An 18,672-nucleotide genomic window follows, 5' to 3' on the forward strand; every position below is an offset into this window, starting at 1 on the left:
GCTACGCTCTATAGGTGCGTCAACACGCTTGGTAGCGCCACAGTCAGCTTACAGTATGTGCGACCCCAAGCCTTGCACCGTCAGCCAGTAAACAAAACTATGCGGGGTAAGGGCTATAAGGATGTATTTCCAAATCACCTGCTCTTCTGCTGCTTCTTACGCTCGATGTACTTGGCGTTTCGGGCGGTCAGCTTGCGAGAGTGGCTGTGTCTTTTTTTACTCTTGGGGTACCAGTCAGGGCCCATCACCTTCTTGACGTTTGCCAGGCTTTCCTGGCGGCGCATTTCGGATGAATCAGGTGGTGGGGGCTTTTCCTCCCAGAACTCAACCGCTGTTGGGTCGTTCTCGCAGACAATACAGCGCCGCACGATGTCCCGCCCGCTGATTGTACGGAATGCGTAGCCGTACTGCAGCTTCCCGCAGCCGACGCAGCGCGCCCGTGCATCCGTCGTAGACCGCTGCGGGTTCAGCAGAAGCGGGTCAATCTTCGCCTCGCATTGCTTGCACGTAGGGCCCACCAGTATGTTAGCAAAATATATTGTTTTAACCAATTACTTTCGTCCAAATATTAGCCAATAGCACGGTAATAAAAGGCTGATATTTATTATTAAGCAGAATAGTAAAATGTTTTATATTATTAGTATTTGGCTTATCTTTAATATATTATTATTAGATTTCCAAACAAATACATACTTTACATGCAATAAAAGTGACTAAAAGACTATGTATCGTGCGCGCATGCATTCGTCGGGTGGGGTGCACGGGAGCAGATAGCGCAATGACCGTGCGGCCGCGCGCCTTCTTGCACGAGAGTGCCCGGAGAAGTTAAAAATAATATTTGCAAAGCCCCTACAAAACGCGGTGGTTAGCGTGCCCGATTTGATGTACATACGACAGGTTTTGCGTAGCTAAATGTAAATTTAGAATTGTCAACGCAGCTCGCCAGGCTGTTTGCAACTAATCGATGCGTTTCGTGCTCGGCAGAAATGTTTACCTTACGTCCGATCGCGACGGCGATAGACGGTCTGATCGTGCGACAGATCCAGTCAGTGTCGCAGGTCGGCAGGTATTGCCCAATCAGGGCGCGAGTTAATTGTGTCCGCTTTTTGGTCATAATTGTTATTTAGGCATAGTTAGGTCGAGTCAGAAAGATAGGCGCGGTCGGTACGATGGGAAGAAACTGTATAAGATAGGCCCGGACGGACTTATTGACAGACGGACAGGCTGCAAGTTTAGGTGGCGGGAAATTTGAATGATTTCACGTACAGTAGTACATATGCATGTTGCATAGATTTTAAGTGACTAACCCAATCCCAGCAGCGCGACATTCATTGTCCAGAAAATATTACCTGAGCTCGAATGTTTAGTGGGGTCTTTAGCGCAGTTTCCAATAATCAAAGTACCGCTCAACGCAACACAAGCGAGAGCGAGTCGGTCAAACAGCCACAAGCTCACCTCCCACAACCACTACAGCCCTCGACAGCTCAAATCGAGTCGAGACACCATGCCGTCCAGAACACAGACCGACCCGGTCTATTCCGAGGCCACAACGCCCAGGGACCGACAACGTTCCCGTCTTCGACGAGGCCCGGAAGACCGCAGCCCGACAGATCAAGTCCAACATGATCATGTACACGAGCATCCTGGTGGCGCTACGGCAGCCCTTCCAGGGCGGTTTGTCGTCGTCACAGACCAACCTGTAGCAGTACAACAACACCGAAAAGTGCAACGCGCGGCCTTTGGCCGACGACACATGCCTCAGGTTCCCGGTGTAACGGGCTTTCAGCAACCCGTTACCTTACGTACACTGTGCGTGAGGAAGCAGGCAAATTAGACTCTGAGATGTATTGAAAGTTAGCGGCGTGGTCTCGGACCACGCCAACCAGTAGATGTGTTCTACAAGCTGATTGGCCATCGCATTGGATGCGATGGCGATGTGTGACGATGGGCCCGTCACACCATCCCCCACTTCAGAGAGAAAGCACGCAGCATTTTCCTTTTTGGTACGGCGCGACGAACTGGGTATCGATGAGCGAGCGAGACGTTCGAGCGCATGCTGCTCGAGCGCGAGGCGGCGCACTCGCGGCTGTCCGTCAGCGCGCTGGCCGCTCAAGTTTGCAGGTTGGCCAGTGACCAAGGCCGCCGGTGCTGTACCGCACACCGAGAAGATGGGTGTCAGCGTTGTCGCGAGCGTGGTGTCTCGCGACCCGACGACGCAGAATGGGGTCGTGTTCTTGAAGCTGCTGCAATTACCGAAGTGGAGCGTGGTGTGATAGGTCGTTACTTGAGGGCCCTCGACGAGGCTAGGCGCGGCGGACGGCCGCGCCCGCGTGACGATCGGCCGCCGGTACGAGACCAGCCTCGTACTCCGCCACGCAGTCCGGAACGTCGGCGAGAAGGATGGCGCGAGGCTCCCAACTATCCTTCATGGGGCCGAGCCACCGAACGAGGTAGCGCCGGAGCGGAGGGATGGCAGCGTCATGGCGATCAGCGCCGTGACTCGTATGAGCAAGGTTGGGCGCAGCACGAGGGTCCTCGTGTTCCAAGATACGGTCAACGATATGACGAAGATTACCCGCGCTATCAACAAGAGGAGCGGGACCGTCACGCTGAAAGGGTGGACCGCGGACGGCGGGAAGACGCTGCGACCGCGCAGCGTCTGGATCGGTTGCTTCAGCGTGTGGAGTATCTGGAGCGGGAGAATCAAGAGCTGCGCCATCGCGTGCGACGTCAGGACGAGCCTCGGGATGATCGCCGAAGTCCGGACGCGGGGAACCATCCGCGTCGCTGGGGATAGACGAAGGGTGATAGCGGCGGAGGCGACCAACGTAGAAGGTAGGGTGGAGGCGTAGTGCTGTAGGTAGTCGAAGTGTATACGCGTCACCTAATGCCTTCAATATCTTGAACGGTCCGATATATCGCGGCGCCAGCTTGTTGGCGCCCAAGTTCGTCACAGAAGTGGGTGTAATGCCGTCGGTGGATAGCAAAACACGATCGCCCACTGCAAACGTCGCGAGATTCTTGCGACCACGCCTGTCTGCGTTCTCCTTCTGGTGATCCACCGCCATAGCGATGGCGTCGCGCACATAGCGGATTACCGATTCGCGACGCTGGACGAATGCAAGAGCGGCCGCGGCATCACGCGGTAGCGATTCAGGGTTCGGATTGAAGTTTGCGGGCGGAGGCTCGGGTGAAGCGGCTGAGCCTGTCGCGGCATGGTACTCAACTGCGCGGCGATGCTGACGCGGGTTAATCAGCGTCCTGGGCGTCCAGGTGGTCAGTGAAGATGGTGTTGCCTCCGTGGCACCACGCGTGCGCACACTTGGCGCAGCAGATGCGGCTCCACGCCGGGTGGTGACAGCATTCAAAATCGCGGAGGTGACGTCGTGAGCTTGCTCACGACTATCGTCAGCGGGAATCGCGGATGGGGCAACATCGGAGGCGTCCGTCTCGTTCGGTGGGGGTACTGGCGCGGGCGTGACCGCGTCCGATTCGACTGGGGACCGACGATCCATGCCAAGGAGGGCAGGGACGCGGGGATGGCGTCCGTAGTTCACGTAGAATGGAGTGAGCCCCGTCGATGCGTGAACCGCATTGTTGATCGCGAGCTCGACCATGGGAAGGAACGAGCTCCAGGACGTGAATGACGTGGCGAAGCTCCGCAACACGTCCTCAACGACCCTGTTCGCACGCTCCGTCTGGCCGTCCGTTTCCGGATGCGACGCGGTGGACATCTTCAACCGCGTCCCGACAAGCCGGAAGATCTCTGACCAGAAAGCTGAGGTGAAGCGGGGATCGCGATCGGAAACGATCGATGTTGGCAAGCCGTGATGGCGATAAACAAGATCCAGAAACGTCGCCGCAGACTGCTTGGCGGTGACCGTAGCGGCGACTGGAGCAAGATGGACCATCTTGCTGAATCGATCGACGAAGACGAGTATGCCAGTGCGACCTTGGGCGTCGCGGGGGAAGGCCGAAAACGAAATCCATACTGACGGAGGACCACGGCTCCGAGGCCACCTGGAGGGGTCGAAGCGGTGCTTGCTTCGACGGGGAAGGCTTCACGCGCTGGCACGCTTCGCATGAGCGAACCCACTACGCACCCACTTGTACATGTGCGGCCAGTAGTAATCGCGAGAGAGGGACGCGAAGGTCTTTTCGCGTCCAAGATGGCCACCACTGGGAGAATCGTGAAACTCGTGAATCAATCGGGCGCGAAGATCGTCGTCCAGCGGGACGACGATGCGTGGTGAGTCTTCGTTGTCCACACTGTAAGTCAGCAAACCTTCTTGTAAGCGGAAGCGGCTCAATCGGGATCGGGCCCGCGGGGACAGTCGGCGCCGCGCTGGCTCCGACGGATCATGTAGGAACGAGATCAGCTCGGAGCACGCCGCATCCGACGCGTACGCGGCCAAGATCGCGTCGCGCAACGAACTGGTCGCTGCGACTTCCATCGCAGTGACATCTTCAGCAGAACACACGGCGCACTCGTCGTCGTCTTCGTCCCCAATCGCGTGGCGGCCAAGTTGAGCGTAATCTGGCCGACGCGAGAGAGCATCGGCAAGAAAGTTCGTCTTGCCTGGCTTGTAGAACAACAAAGTTGTATTCGGAGAAAAGGGAGAGCCAGCGCGCCATGCGCTGGGACAGATGCGGACTCTTCGTTGCGGTTCGCAACGACGCGTGGTCGGTGTACACGACGAAGGTCTGTTCGCCCAAGAGGTAAACTCGGAACTTGAGCAGCGCATAGCGCATGGCCAGTAGCTCTTTGTCGTGTACGGGGTAATTCCGTTCCGCTGGTTTCAGCTGGCGCGACTGGTAGCTTACCACTCGTTCGCGCCCTGCTGCGTCGAATTGCATCAAGGCGCAACCAATGGCAAAGTCGCTGGCGTCGCATACCACGTGAAATGGCTTGGAGTGGTCAGGCAGCATCAGGACGGGCGCGGTGGATAAGCTCGTTTTTACCGCGTCAAAGGCAGCTTGATGTTCTGGACGCCATGTCCAAGTGGCATCGGTCTTGAGTAGTTGCGACAGTGGACGAACTGTCGCCGCGAAGTTCTTCGAGTAGTGATGGAGATACGTCGCGAGGCCGAGCCACTGTCGGAGCTGTTTCGCGTCTTGAGGAGATGGCCAGGCGCAGATGGCTGCCATTTTCTCGGGGTCAGCACGGACTCCGTCCCTGCTGACGTAGCTCCCGAGGACTGGAATCTCGGGGGCGCAGAAGATGCATTTCTTCAGGTTGGCGTAGAGCTTGTTTTCACGCATCACTCCGAACACCGTTCGTAGGTATTGGAGATGAACTTCGATGTCAGTCATGTCGGCGTCGGCATGACTATGAATGAAGATGTCGTCAAAGTAACTGGGCGCGAAGTCGCGATATGGACGCAGCAAGTGGGACACCATGCGGTTAAAGGTGGCGGGGGCGTTCTTGAGCCCCTGCGGCATGACTAGCCATTCTCAAAGCATTCCACTGGGCGTGCTGACGGCGGTCAGCGGCACGTCGTCTTCGCGCATCAAGATCTGATAGAAGCCGTCCATCAGATCAATCGCGCTATACGTGGTGCTGCCCGACATGGAGTCAAGAATCATGTCCTTTCGTGGGATCGGCGTTTGTGCCGGGATTGTGGCGTCGTTAAGCTTGTTGAAGGCGTGGACGATCCTCCACCCCCCGGTCGCTTTCTTCACACAGAACGTAGGACTGGAGTGGGGTGACAAGCTCTCGCGAACGTGGCCGGCTTGCCGGCGACTTTCGAAAAAGGCATCGATCGCCTCGACTTGGTCGCGGGGAAGCGGCCACTGTCTGGTGACACAGTACTTGGCGCCAGGCACGAGATCGATCTCGTGTCGGACTCCGCGATCCGGCGGAAGGGCCGCCGGAACCTTGTCGGGGAAGATGTCGATGAATTCACGGACGAGAGGGGCCACAGGGTTACCGGAAGCTTCGAGGGCCGGTAACGATTGTGCAGCGTAGCGCGCTTCACGGGCTGTTTTCGGTATGGCGCCCGTGGGGCGCGTCTGGGGGTCCGGCGCTGAGGCATCGGTGTCGACGTGGACAGTCGCGATGAACGCGGCGTCGCTAGCTACGAGTAAGCATACTTGTTCGACGTCGCCGTGCTTTAAGTCGCGGAGAATATGTTTCCAAGAGAGACCGGGGAGCTTTGTGATTGCCGCGGCGTCGCACGGTGGACGTGCGACCTCAACCTCACGGCGACGCGGAAGATCGTTCGAGGCGTGTCCAGCAAGGACTGTGATAGTCTCGAACTCGCTCAGGACGGAGTCCTGCGACGGGGCACGAGGTCGGCGGGGGTTACGGCGACTACGACGACGAACAGGACGGAGTACATCTGGCGATGAGAGCTCACGCTCGATCATTGCGAGATCGGTTGGGCGCCGGGGTATGTCATCGGCGCCGGGACACGAATCATGTAGAACGATTGCATCCACAACATCAGGGAGCTCCAGCTCGACTGCGCGCGGGAACCCCTGTTCAACCGCGGGCAGGAACTCACGCTCAACCGCTTCGCGAGGTGGGAGCCACTGCTCACCAAGGTGTGGGATACCCAGCTCGACCACATCGGAAACGCCCTGAGGCTCCGACTCAGGACCGGCACAAGTTGCTGGAGCACTGGCTGCGTATGAAGGGCCATCGCTCTCTTCAAGTGCAGGGGTGGTCATGGAGTCGGGGTCCATGACAGCAACGTGTGGCCAGAGGCTGGGCGTACCGCTCAGGTACGCCAGTACTGCGTTGATATCGATATCGCGTGGCCGAACAGTTCGGGTCAACCAGTCGATGTGAGGCTGGTGACGCACTAGCCACGGAATGCCGAAGACGCAGTCGAATGAACCGCTCAACTCGATCACCAGGAAGTCGTCCGAGCTGGAGAACCCGTCGAATGCATACGCGAAGGCGACCGAGCGCCGGGGCATCCGACGCGGCTTGCCGTCAGCGTATTTGACGACCATGTGGCCTGGACCTTCGCTGATGCGCGTGGTTGGCGGCAACACCGATAAGCTGTCGGCGCGAACGAAGTTGTTCGTCGCGCCGGAGTCCAGCAACGCACGGATCGGGCGCTGGGCGCCGTCAACGTGAAGACTGAGAATAATCAGTCTCGAGTCGCTGCCGGAAGTGGTGGCGAAAAGTCGTGCGTAAAGCACTGGAGGGCTAGGAGGAGGCTCTGCCACCAGAGATGCATCTCTCCTTCCATTCCCAGTAGGGCGCCCCGCACCTACTGGTTGTCGCCGTTTTTTGGAACGACGACCTCGGACTCCACCGTGACGTTTGCCAGGACAGGTGCCGGCGCGCGGCACACCGCCGCGCGATGTCCGGGCTTGCGACAGCGGAAGCATTTCATCGAACGTTGGCTGCGCGTTGGGGAGCGCGGTGGACGTGTCGTCGACCGAGAACGATCGAAGTGGCGGATGGCATCAATCTCCATCGGCTCTGGTTCTGGTTCGGAGGCCGGAGCCCGACTGAAATCGAAAGCTTGAGATGCCGCGACGCTGTAATCTTCGCGTAGGGCCACCGCGAAAGCTTCTTCCAGCGTAGATGGGGACTTCCGCGTTAAGTAGAAGCGTTGGTAGCCGGTGTTCATGCCGGACACGAAGACATGGACTTGGGTCGCCATGTCAACCGGATGTGTCGTGATGCACGAGATGAGGTGACGTGCCCGCTGGATATACTCGAGCATGGACATCTTGCCTTGCTGCAACGACAGGAAGGCGGAACGCTGGACTCTCTCATCTTGGGGCGGCTCGAACGCGAGTCGCAGGTCAGATTTCATTGCAGCCATCGTGGGAAAGCATGAGGGGTTGACAACGAGTTTGCCGAGGGCCCACTCCTTTGCCTTCCCCGTCAGTTTGGAAAGGAAAAAGCGAGTCCGCGCGAGCTCGGTGGAAAGCTGCCGGGCTTCGATTGCGATGTCCACTTCGCAGAACCATCTGTTCAAGTGGAGGCGACCGTCGCCCTCACCACTATAAGAGGAGACATCGAGCTTGACGATGTCAGTCCTGTTCTTGGACAGCGTGGGAGTCGACACGCGCTGACGGAGGTCAGCGAGCTCACGCGCCATGAATTCTTGGGCGGCAAGGCGATGTTGAGCTTCGGTTCCAGCAGTGAGCAACGTGTGGATGACAGCCTCGCCGGACGCAGCAGCGAGGCGGTGCAACGCCTCCTATTCGATCGAAGAGAGGTGGGGAAGGCTGTCGTGCTCCAGCGACGTGTTGGGCAATTTGGGCGCGTCGGGCATCGGCATGTCGTTAATCGTGAGCGTTGGACGGATGACGAAGTGCTACCAGGTGTAACGGGCTTTCAGCAACCCGTTACCTTACGTACACTGTGCGTGAGGAAGCAGGCAAATTAGACTCTGAGATGTATTGAAAGTTAACGGCGTGGTCTCGGACCACGCCAACCAGTAGATGTGTTCTACATGCTGATTGGCCATCGCATTGGATGCGATGGCGATGTGCTACCAGGTGTAACGGGCTTTCAGCAACCCGTTACCTTACGTACACTGTGCGTGAGGAAGCAGGCAAATTAGACTCTGAGATGTATTGAAAGTTAACGGCGTGGTCTCGGACCACGCCAACCAGTAGATGTGTTCTACAAGCTGATTGGCCATCGCATTGGATGCGATGGCGATGTGTGACGATGGGCCCGTCACACCCGGGCCACTCGAAGCTCGAATGGACGTTCTCCGTGAACGCGTGGATCTTCGGTGGCATGATCGGCTCGTTTGTCTGCGGCCACTTCAGCAACCTGTGGAGCCGCAAGAAGCTGCTGTTGGTCAACTGCATCTTCATATTCGCTGGTGCCGTGGTCGAGACGTCCGTGTCGAACGTCTTGGGGTTCTCGGCCGGTCGTCTGATCGCCGGCGTCGCGTCGGGTACGGGTACGTTCGGTGCATACATGAACGAGTTGACCCCGCCACACATGCGTAACATCCTGTGTCTGTGACTGCAGATATCGGTGACAATCGGCATCCTTTTCCCAGCTATCTTCTTCTTCTTCGCCAACACAAAGCTCGGGCCGGCGCTACCTGGCTATGGTTCTGGCCGTGCTGTTCCTACTCATGGCTCCGTCGATGTGTGTGGAGAGTCCGACGTGGCTGCTCATGAAGAACCGCCGAGAGGAAGCCAAGCGGGTCCTTGCACGTCTCTACAGCGAGGAGAACATGTACACTCCACTGTCGTGGCTCGAGTCGTGGACTAAGCCGAACAGGGTCTGACCCAGGTGTTGGCTGAGCCGGGCTCCCTGTTCGCACTCAAGTACCGTCTCCAGATGGGCGCCGCCATCCTCTTGTCTTGCGCACCGCAATTGTCGGGTATCAACACCGTGCTCTACTTCTCTAATTTCTTCTAAAAAAACACTCCGGTATCCCGGACCCGCGTGTGGGGACGTTGACCATCAACTTTATCAACATCTGGCCGGCTTTATTCACAGGGGTATTGGCTCACCGCTTCGGTAATCGTAACATGATCCTGTGGGGCGGGGCCGGTATGTTCGTGATGGCGTGCTGATGACGGTGGCGTTCCTGGTGGACGTTCCTGCGTTGTCCATCGTCTTCACTACTCTGTACGTGATCGCATTCGGTGTGACGCTGGGTCGTCTCGTGTGGGTGATCACAGCCGACCTGGTCCCGGTCTTGGTGCGTGCCACAGCCACGTCCATCGGCATTGCTGCCAGCTGGGTGTGCAACCTCAGTGTGGTGTGGCCTACCCGTACATCACCGACGCTCTGGATGACTAGAGCTACCTGCTCTTCGTGACGCTTCTGGACATATTTTTCTTGCTGTCTCTGAAGCTGGTTCCGGAGACGTTGAACAAATCCACAGAGGAAGTGCAGCGCGATTACAAGTAGCGCTACCGCGACCGTCAGTTAGGTTGTGCTGGTTTTGAAGCCTGAAGAAACAGTGATCTTTATTTTGTTTTACTAATAAGTCATGTTAAGAGCTTAGAGTTTCTCTTTAGGGTCGAGTGCCGTCCCTGGAGAATTAAAACAGAGGTTTTAGGAGACAGGTGACAATTTTTCAAAAAGCGATGAGGCGAAGGATATTTATCAGCAATGTACCTCAACGAACGGCACATTTATCAGGTCGGGGCCACAAACAATATGATTGGACATAATACAACTTGGTCTAGATGCCTATTTTTTTTTTTTATTTCTTCCTTTAAGACCTGCGCGCGCAGTCCCGCCAACAAGCTCTTCTTATTTAATCTTAATACCGGCTCATGCAAAATCAGTATCGTACGCGACTACAGCCCACACATGTCTTCTTTGACAAGACATGGCGATCGCTTTCGAACGTGCGTATATGCACGTAGTATTGTATATGCTTGTAATTGTATGGATGGAGGAGATTAACGAGTTACACGGAGTTTTCGCAGCTTACAAACAAAAGAGCCACATGAAGTGAGGAAGAGCACGTAATCACCAAGTTCTTAAACAGCAATGAGCACTAGTGTGGGCCTTCGTATATTTCGTAATGATCGTTAGATTTTCTCTCTTCGGCCTCAATTAGTCTTACAGCAACCTGTCCCAGGTATGGGTCTCGCACACTAACACAATATGTTTTCTGCGCCAAGTCAATTCAGTAATCCCCCGCACAAAGCACCCTAACGACTCAGCTTTCTCGAATCAAGTACGCGGAAAAGAAAGCGGCTCTGTAGCGATACAATTCATTTTGCTGTGATAGGGTTATGTGCCCTTGTTATAATTGAGAGCTTCCGTATAAACCCGTCTGATAATGTCTACCGGAAGCAATGACAAAACCATGGGAAAGAAACACTAGTACTGGTGCATATAGCCAATTACAGTAGGCCAACGTGGGACATTATACGAATGATTTCAGTCTTACTTAATTTGTTATTGTATTAGCTTCAACCTGCGAAAGGTTATCCAACTGGGAAATGTTCCTCGTATTCGCACCCTGCATTGTCTCATTCGAAGATTCTATAGCCAAACCTTAGCTAAACGCCACAGTAGTAGTGATAGGTGTGGTAACAAGGCCCGGTGCTGAGAGCAGATCAAGGTTGTGGCGATACGGAGCCATCCCAACGTCTCTGAAGACTCGCGGTTCTCCCCTGACTTTGTTATCTTGTATTGAGCGGCTTGTATCATGAGAAGAACAACATCGGGAGGTTCCAACACGTCTCGATTGTGTTCGCAAGCGACCGGTTGGGACTGAGAGGGGGATGTATCTTGAGCTAAGTGGGCGCTGGGGATGAAGCAATGTTTGCCGGTGTACTGGGTACGTACGTGTTTGTCAATTACATGACCAAATTCTAACCTGTGCCTTGCTATGACTTTGACAACCTACGCCACAATGAAGCCCTCGTAGTGGTTTGAAGGTAGTTCATTTAATATTTTGCACTGATTACTCGCAGCTCACAAAACCCGAGTTGTTACTTCAAGTGAGCAGGGAATCTAATCCCAAATGATTTAAAACCACACATGATTTTTATTAACGATATAACTTTGTGTGTTTTGTTTTAGCAGCAAACCCTTCCTACTGTTAAAACAGATTTTTGAGCATTTGAATTTTGACCCGCAACCCTATTATCGCATGCTTCAAATGGACAATTGCCCACAACATAGACCCCTGGTACGATTCCTACGCTGATCTCTTTAACGTCAGCTTGGGTATTGTACAGCATTGATCGATATGGCGGAATTGCCACATCTGCTGCAACGGTACTCAGCTCGTTTCGCCGTACGGGCAGCCATAACTTTGCCGTCGAAGAATTTTGCAATTTCCTCACTCTCACCGTCTACTACAGTCTGTGATGAACGTTGTGTACCCAAACCGGCCGATCGATTTGCTGCTGCTGGACACTAACCTCTATTTGCTGTTGACTTCTTACCTCGTATTTATTCCGCGGCTTCTTTCGATCTTGCGAAATAGGATCCTGCCTGGTGGTACAGGGGTGGCGGAAAAACGGTGTAGGATAATGCGTCCTAAGACACGTCCTAAACTGTCCTATTTGTCCCTAAATTCTACAGGGAGATTTTGGAGATGTGTCCTAAAAAGCGACTAATCCTTCGTTACAGAATATTATAATTTGTGTCCGTCAGATTGTCCTAAACCTCAAATAATAACTTTTTCCGGACTATCTACGTAAATTTACGTAAGAGTTACTTAAAACTCACATTGGCTTTACTTATTGTCCTGGGGCACACCAACCATTTCTGAATCTCCCCAAGCATCATGGACCATCGCGGCTACTCCTTCTGCAGCTAGGGCGCTCGTCTATCTGGCCTCTGCTGCCACCTGCGGAAGCAATGTCTTGTCCGCTCTGCTCACAAGCGCGAACGTTCAACAGTGCGGCACGGACCACTGAGATCCCGGACCAGGCCACAATTGACAAGATGTGCGCCCAGGGTTCCCAATGGGGCTTTTGTGGGTTGGGTTACCCCAGGGTTACCCACCCGTCCACCCCTTACGAGCAAAATGTGGGTAATGGGTGGATTATTAAATAACCCATCCACCCCGTTTACCGGCTACTCATAAAAGAAACAATACTTGTATTCAAGCGACGTACCAAGCTACAGTGGTAGCTCAGTGCTACTATAGTAGTACTACGCATACTCGGCACTCACTCATGGACGCTGAGTCGCGCATTACGCCTACGTGGACGCTCAGTTCGCAGCTTGCGTCGTCGCCCCCGCGTAGACTGGTACATCCAAATAGAATCAATAGTTTCTCGCTCAAACTCACGAACCGCTTGCCACGGAATGTTGGCTACAGGCTCCCAGGTCAGTTCATGGTATTCTCCCCACTGCACCAGATAGAATGTAGCCTCATTAATCCAGCGCTTAGCCCACACCTTCTCGAGAGGCATACTCGTTCTCTGCAGTGCCACCACGTCTCGTAGCAAACAATCCTCCACCACGCCGTCTACGACTGGCCGAATCTCCGTGTCTTCCTCATCACTACTAGATGGGTCTACATGCTCGTGTTGCAATCGCTTCCTCCAAAACGAGCCGTCGAGGCACCTAGGTCTGTATTGAATTGCGAACTGAATTGCTCTTTCTGTGTATTAAACACAATTTCCTAATAGTGACTAGACACTGTTTTTATAAGTGAATAGGGCTACAAAAAACCATTATCCAACCACCCCAGCAACCTCTTCGACCCACCCAATGTCTTGAGAAAACCCGGGTTTTCCAGAACACTGTGTGCGCCTCGACTGCCTGCAACACCCTGCTCGCTGACGTGAAGGCCATGAACCTGGAGGAGTGCCAACTGCCGGTCGGTGTCAGTTCCAACCTGAAGGCCGACCTGGTAGTCTACGTGCCGTCCAACTGCTCATCGACGTCGGCTCCAAGCCCGGACTCGCCTGCCACAAACACACCTGTTGTCGACATCCCGACGACGCCAGACAACTCGACGAACCAGGCCGAGCACACTGCCGCGCTAACCAAGACCCCCATCGCTTGCTAACCGCGTCTTCGGATCGACTTGCAGCCAAGTAGCCCTTGCGAGTACTTTGCTGCTTTTTGAGCCCCCCCCTATATCGTTACGTTCTGATTACTAACCGTCGTTTGCTATGTGTATGTTGAAGTCGCTCAACCGTTATTAGCGGCTATTATGACCTTCAATGACTGTCATCCTTTGAAACGCTTTAAAAATATTGTCACACACTTTGAAGTAGAAAAGTTTCGTTGAGGTGCTTTTCGCGCACAACAAAGAGTCGGCTGCTCTTGGAGAGAGGGGCGTTAAGATGATTATTGCTTCTAGCTAGGCCAGTTGAGGAGGTTTTGAGGACAGTACATGTTGGGCTTGGTGTTGTCCTAATAGGACAGTGGTCTGAGTTGCAGTCTGTCCTAATAGGACAGCTGAGTGTCCAGTTGTCGAGTGTCCTATTAGGACACGCGGACCCTGGCTTGTTTCGTCCTAAAACTCATTGTGTTGTCCTAAATATCGGTTTTTTTATGAGCCGAATTGCTAGTTTTTTATCCCAGGTTTTAGGATAATAGGACACTTTAGGACTCCTAGTAGGACGCATTCTCTCCTACCGGAAAAACATTTACCGCTCCCTAACCTTGTAGCCTGTCGGTCTGTCTGTCTGTCCGTCCGTCTGTCAATCCGTCCGTCGCACTCCCTGTCTTCCTGCTTTGACCTGCCTTTCCGCATGGCTACACCCGGCCTGTCTTATACAGGTTTCTCCCATCCTACCGACCGCGCCTATCTTTCTGACTCGACTTAACTATGCCTAAATTACAAATATGGCCAAAAAGCGGACACAATTAACTCGCGCCCTGATTGGGCAATACCTGCCGACCTGCGACACTGACTGGATCTGTCGCACGATCAGACCGTCTCTCGCCCTCGGGATTGGACGTAATGTTAACATTTCTACCCAGCACGAAAGGCATCGATTGGTTGCAAACAGCCAGGCGAGCTGCGCAGATACTTGATTATTGACATTTAGCTACGCAAAACCTGTCGTATGTACTGCAAATCGGGCACACTAACCACTTTATTTTCTAAGAGCTCTGCACACTTCTCAAATAGAGATATTTATCATTATTAATGTAGACTTCACAGACCAGTATTTTGTAAGAGCTCTGGGATGTTATTTTCCACACACTTTTCAAAGTAATGACGATATTAATAGTACTAATATGCTTAATATAAGCTTCACAGGCCGCATTTGTAAGAGCTCGGCGATGCTATTTTCCACACATTTTCTAAAGTAGAGACGATAGTATTTTTAATATTAAAGTAGACTTCACGACCAGCGCTTTTTGTAGCGACTTTGCGAATATATATATTTTGTACTTTACCTGGAACTCACCACTGCCACCGTGCAATGAAGGCGCGCAGCTGCACGGGCATTTCGCTATCTGCTCCCGTGCACCACACCCGACAGATGCATGCGCGCACGATAGATAATTGTCTTAGGCAATTTAAATTGCATGTAAAGTATGTTTTTGGTTGGAAATCTGATAATAATATATTATAGCAAAGCCAAAACGTTAGTATCAACTTTTTAATATGTTTCTAAATAATAGATACCAGCCTTATATTTCCAAGCTATTGGCTAATATTTGGACGCAAGTAATTGGTTAAAACAAAATATTTTGCTAACATCCGCACGTTTGCAAAATGGTGGGCCCTACGTGCAAGCAATGCGAGGCGAAGATTGACCCGCTTCTGCTGAACCCGCAGCGGTCTACGACGGATCCCCGAGCGCGCTGCGTCTGCTGCGGGAAGCTGCAGTACGGCTACGCATTCCGTACAATCAGCGGGCGGGACATCGTGCGGCGCTGTATTGCCTGCGAGAACGGCCCAAAAAGCGGTTGAGTTTTGGGAGGAAAAGCCCCCACCACCTGATTCGGCCGATGTGCGCCGCCAGGAAAGCCTGGCGAACGTCAAGAAGGCGATGGGTCCTGACTGGTACCCCAAGAAGAAAAAGAGGCGCAGCCGCCCTCGCAAGCTGACCGCCCGAAACGCCAATTACATCGAGCAAAAGAAGCAGCAGAAGAGCAAGTAATTTGGATAATATAGCCTTATTGCCCCCGTTACCCCGCTTATCTTTGTATTTTGTATACTGGCGGGCGGCGCGAGGCTTGGGGCCGCACATATGGTAAACTAACTGTGGTGCTGCCAAGCATCTACGGAGTGTAGCGCGTTTCGTATAATAATTAGCGCATGGTGTCTACTGTGTACCCTTGCGAGCTGGCCGTTCCTATCTGCATACGCGTTACCGTAGATGGAAAGTACACTTGCTCACTTGGCACACGCAAACCCATGCTATATGTACCACCAACCCTCACAGTTTATATTTCACTAATGTGCGCTCACGAATGTAAGCTTCAGTATCGAGTGAGCACTATGCGCGATGAATAAGCTGCTGTCTACATGGACACAACCACGTATGCGGTAGTGATGACCATACAAGCGGCCATCGCAAGGAGATGTGTCTGTACGCAGTACTTTACTTTAGCGCCCTGTCCATAATGGCCGAGATAAGAGCTCGGTTGAGTCACGGATGGCTATAATGTGTACCCGCCGCGCGCGTATATATTGCTTTGAATACTGCTAACAGACGCCTGATCAGCTTGCCTGTATCACCGCGGGTATGACCTGTGCCCGAATAGTGACGTGCTGGATCATATAGACGGATACATCATAATCGTAGGTACAGTAGGCTAGCACGACGATACAAAAGTACCGAGATCGCAGCAGTAACCCAGTGCATGGGTGTTGGCTATCACGACAACACCCATTGGCGGCATTGCGGGATATGCACGGACACATCAAATAGCACGCCGAGCTGATAAGTAGGCAGCGAAAGTACTCCATCTAATGTACATGAACTATTATTCAATTCAAGTCTAACCATCACTACGATCTGATACTCTGCCTACAGCCATATATCTTCGTATGTTGCAGCCGGTCAAAAGAATGTGCACGCAGTGGTGCCTCTTCGTCCGATGTGGACGAGGCCTTTTGTCGTACATATTGGACCCAGTATAATGTCAGTCGGAAAGGATTTACGCCACTCTGTCAGTCAGAAGTTATACAAATAAGTCAGAAAGTACGTCAGCTATGCAAGTAAGATCAATGCATGCGGAAGATAGTGGAAATACCCTTCAGTAACATCACAAACAGCTCAGCAGAATAATTTCAAAGCATAATATTGATGTTTGTGGCGACCATCGGCATATACTACCTATCCTAAAAGATACTTCGCGCGCGGAGCTGATTAACATTGCTCTATTCGACCGTCGCAATCGGTGATATGTGTCGACTGCCTCACGGCGATGACGTGCAGATGGGTAAAATACGTTTGAGTAGGCGTACTTACTCTAGCTACACTGGGATTCCTCACCGATCAACGTATATTCCGTAGCATCATTGATACTGACCCGTCTTCCGTACAGTATATATTAGCTTTGCAACCACGCGCGCCTCCGATTCGTGTCATTTTGGGAGCAATGCGCTCAAACGAGATTATAGACAAGAACTTCCCGGGTAAGACGGTGCTCTTCTTGCAGATCACGTTAAACCCTGGTCATGTCTACAATAACATGTGAGCACTACGGATACTGTGTGCGGTGCTGTTTTGGAGCATAATATACGTAGATCACAGTATACATGTACTATATGTTGCTTCGCTTTGAGTAAAAATTCTAAGCCCACCGCAGCGCATCGGAGGTGGTCGGCCCTCTCTACACCAACCAACCATGCCCTAGCGTCCGCGGAGCGGGCGCCCAGAGCGCTAGTTTCCCGCTCCCTAACCTTGTAACCTGTCCGTCCGTCTGTCAATAAGTCCGTCCGGTTCCTTTCTTGCTGTATTTTCCTGCCTTTTCGCATGGCTACACTTGGCCTGTCTAATACAGTTTCCTCCCATCCTACCGACCGCGCCTACCTTTCTGACTCGACCTAACTATGCCAAAATTACAAATATATCCAAATGCGTGACGCAATTAACTCGCGCCTTGATTGGGCAATACCGACCGACCTGCGACACTGACTGGATCTGTCGCACGATCAGACCGTCTATCGCCCTCGTGATTGGACGTAAGGTAAACATTTCTGCCGAGCACGAAACGCATCGATTGGTTGCAAACAGCCTGGCGAGCTGCGTTGACAATTCTAAATTTACATTTAGCTACGCAAAACCTGTCGTATGTGCATCAAATCGGGCACGCTAACCACCGAGCTTTGTAGGGGCTTTGCAAATATTATTTTTACTTCTCCTGGCACTCTCCACTGTCAGCGTGCAAGAAGGCGCGCGGCCGCACGGTCATTGCGCTATCTGCTCCCGTGCACCCCACCCGACGAATGCATGCGCGCACGATACATAGTCTTTTAGTCACTTTTATTGCATGTAAAGTATGTATTTGTTTGGAAATCTGATAATAATATATTAAAGATAAGCCGAATATTAATAATATAAAACATTTTACTATTTAGCTTTATATTAAATATCAGCCTTTTATTACCGTGCTATTGGCTAATATTTGGACAAAAGTAATTGGTTAAAACAAAATATTTTGCTAACATACGCACAGTTTGCAAAATGGTTGGCCCTACGTGCAAGCAATGCGAGGCGAAGATTGACCCGCTTCTGCAGAACCCGCAGCGGTCTACGACGGATGCCCGGGCGCGCTGCGTCTGCTGCGGGAAGCTGCAGTACGGCTACGCATTCCGTACAATCAGTGGGCGGGTCATCGTGCGGCGCTGTATTGCCTGCGAGAACGGCCCAAAAGCGGTTGAGTTCTGGGAGGAAAAGCTGGTTCGGCCGAAGTGCGCCGCCAGGAAAGCCTGGCGAACATCAAGAAGGCGATGGGTCCTGACTGGTACCCCAAGAAGGAGAAGAAGCGCAGTCGCCTTCGCAAGCTGACCGCCCGAAACGTCAAGTACATCGAGCAAAAGAAGCAGCAGAAGAGAAAGTAATTGGTAAATATACCCTTTTAGGCCCCTATTTTCTTACCGATTTGTGTATTTAGTATACCCGACTACAGTGCGAGGGTTGGAGCCGCACATACGGCAAGCTGCCTTTGGCACTGCCAAACGTTTTGACGCACCTACAGAGCGTAGCACGTTTCATTTAATAATGAACACGTGCTATCAACTGTGTACCTCTGCAAACTGACCGTCCCTATCCACATAGGCGCCACCGTAGATGAAAAGTACACTCGCTCACTTGGACACACGCAAATCC

At 52.9% G+C, this 18,672-nt stretch overlaps 2 protein-coding genes across 2 annotated transcripts; both read left to right on the forward strand.

Moving 5' to 3' along the window:
* Window positions 1-8,644: 8,644 nt before the first annotated feature.
* Window positions 8,645-9,111, forward strand: PITG_04214 (major Facilitator Superfamily (MFS)-like protein; the record flags this gene model as incomplete). Its single annotated transcript, XM_002905845.1, has 2 exons — window positions 8,645-8,946; window positions 9,090-9,111. 2 exons carry the CDS (start codon window positions 8,645-8,647, stop codon window positions 9,109-9,111), a joined length of 324 nt encoding a protein of 107 aa, XP_002905891.1.
* Window positions 9,112-11,224: 2,113 nt separating this feature from the next.
* Window positions 11,225-13,436, forward strand: PITG_04215 (uncharacterized protein; the record flags this gene model as incomplete). The annotated part of the gene is made up of 4 exons (XM_002905846.1): window positions 11,225-11,243; window positions 11,647-11,686; window positions 12,316-12,449; window positions 13,084-13,436. The coding sequence occupies 4 exons, from the start codon at window positions 11,225-11,227 to the stop codon at window positions 13,434-13,436; spliced, it is 546 nt and encodes a 181-aa protein (XP_002905892.1).
* Between the last annotated feature and the right edge of the window lie 5,236 nt (window positions 13,437-18,672).

Source organism: Phytophthora infestans, genomic scaffold (assembly GCF_000142945.1).
Source record: "Phytophthora infestans T30-4 supercont1.5 genomic scaffold, whole genome shotgun sequence".
Taxonomy (NCBI): domain Eukaryota; phylum Oomycota; class Peronosporomycetes; order Peronosporales; family Peronosporaceae; genus Phytophthora; species Phytophthora infestans.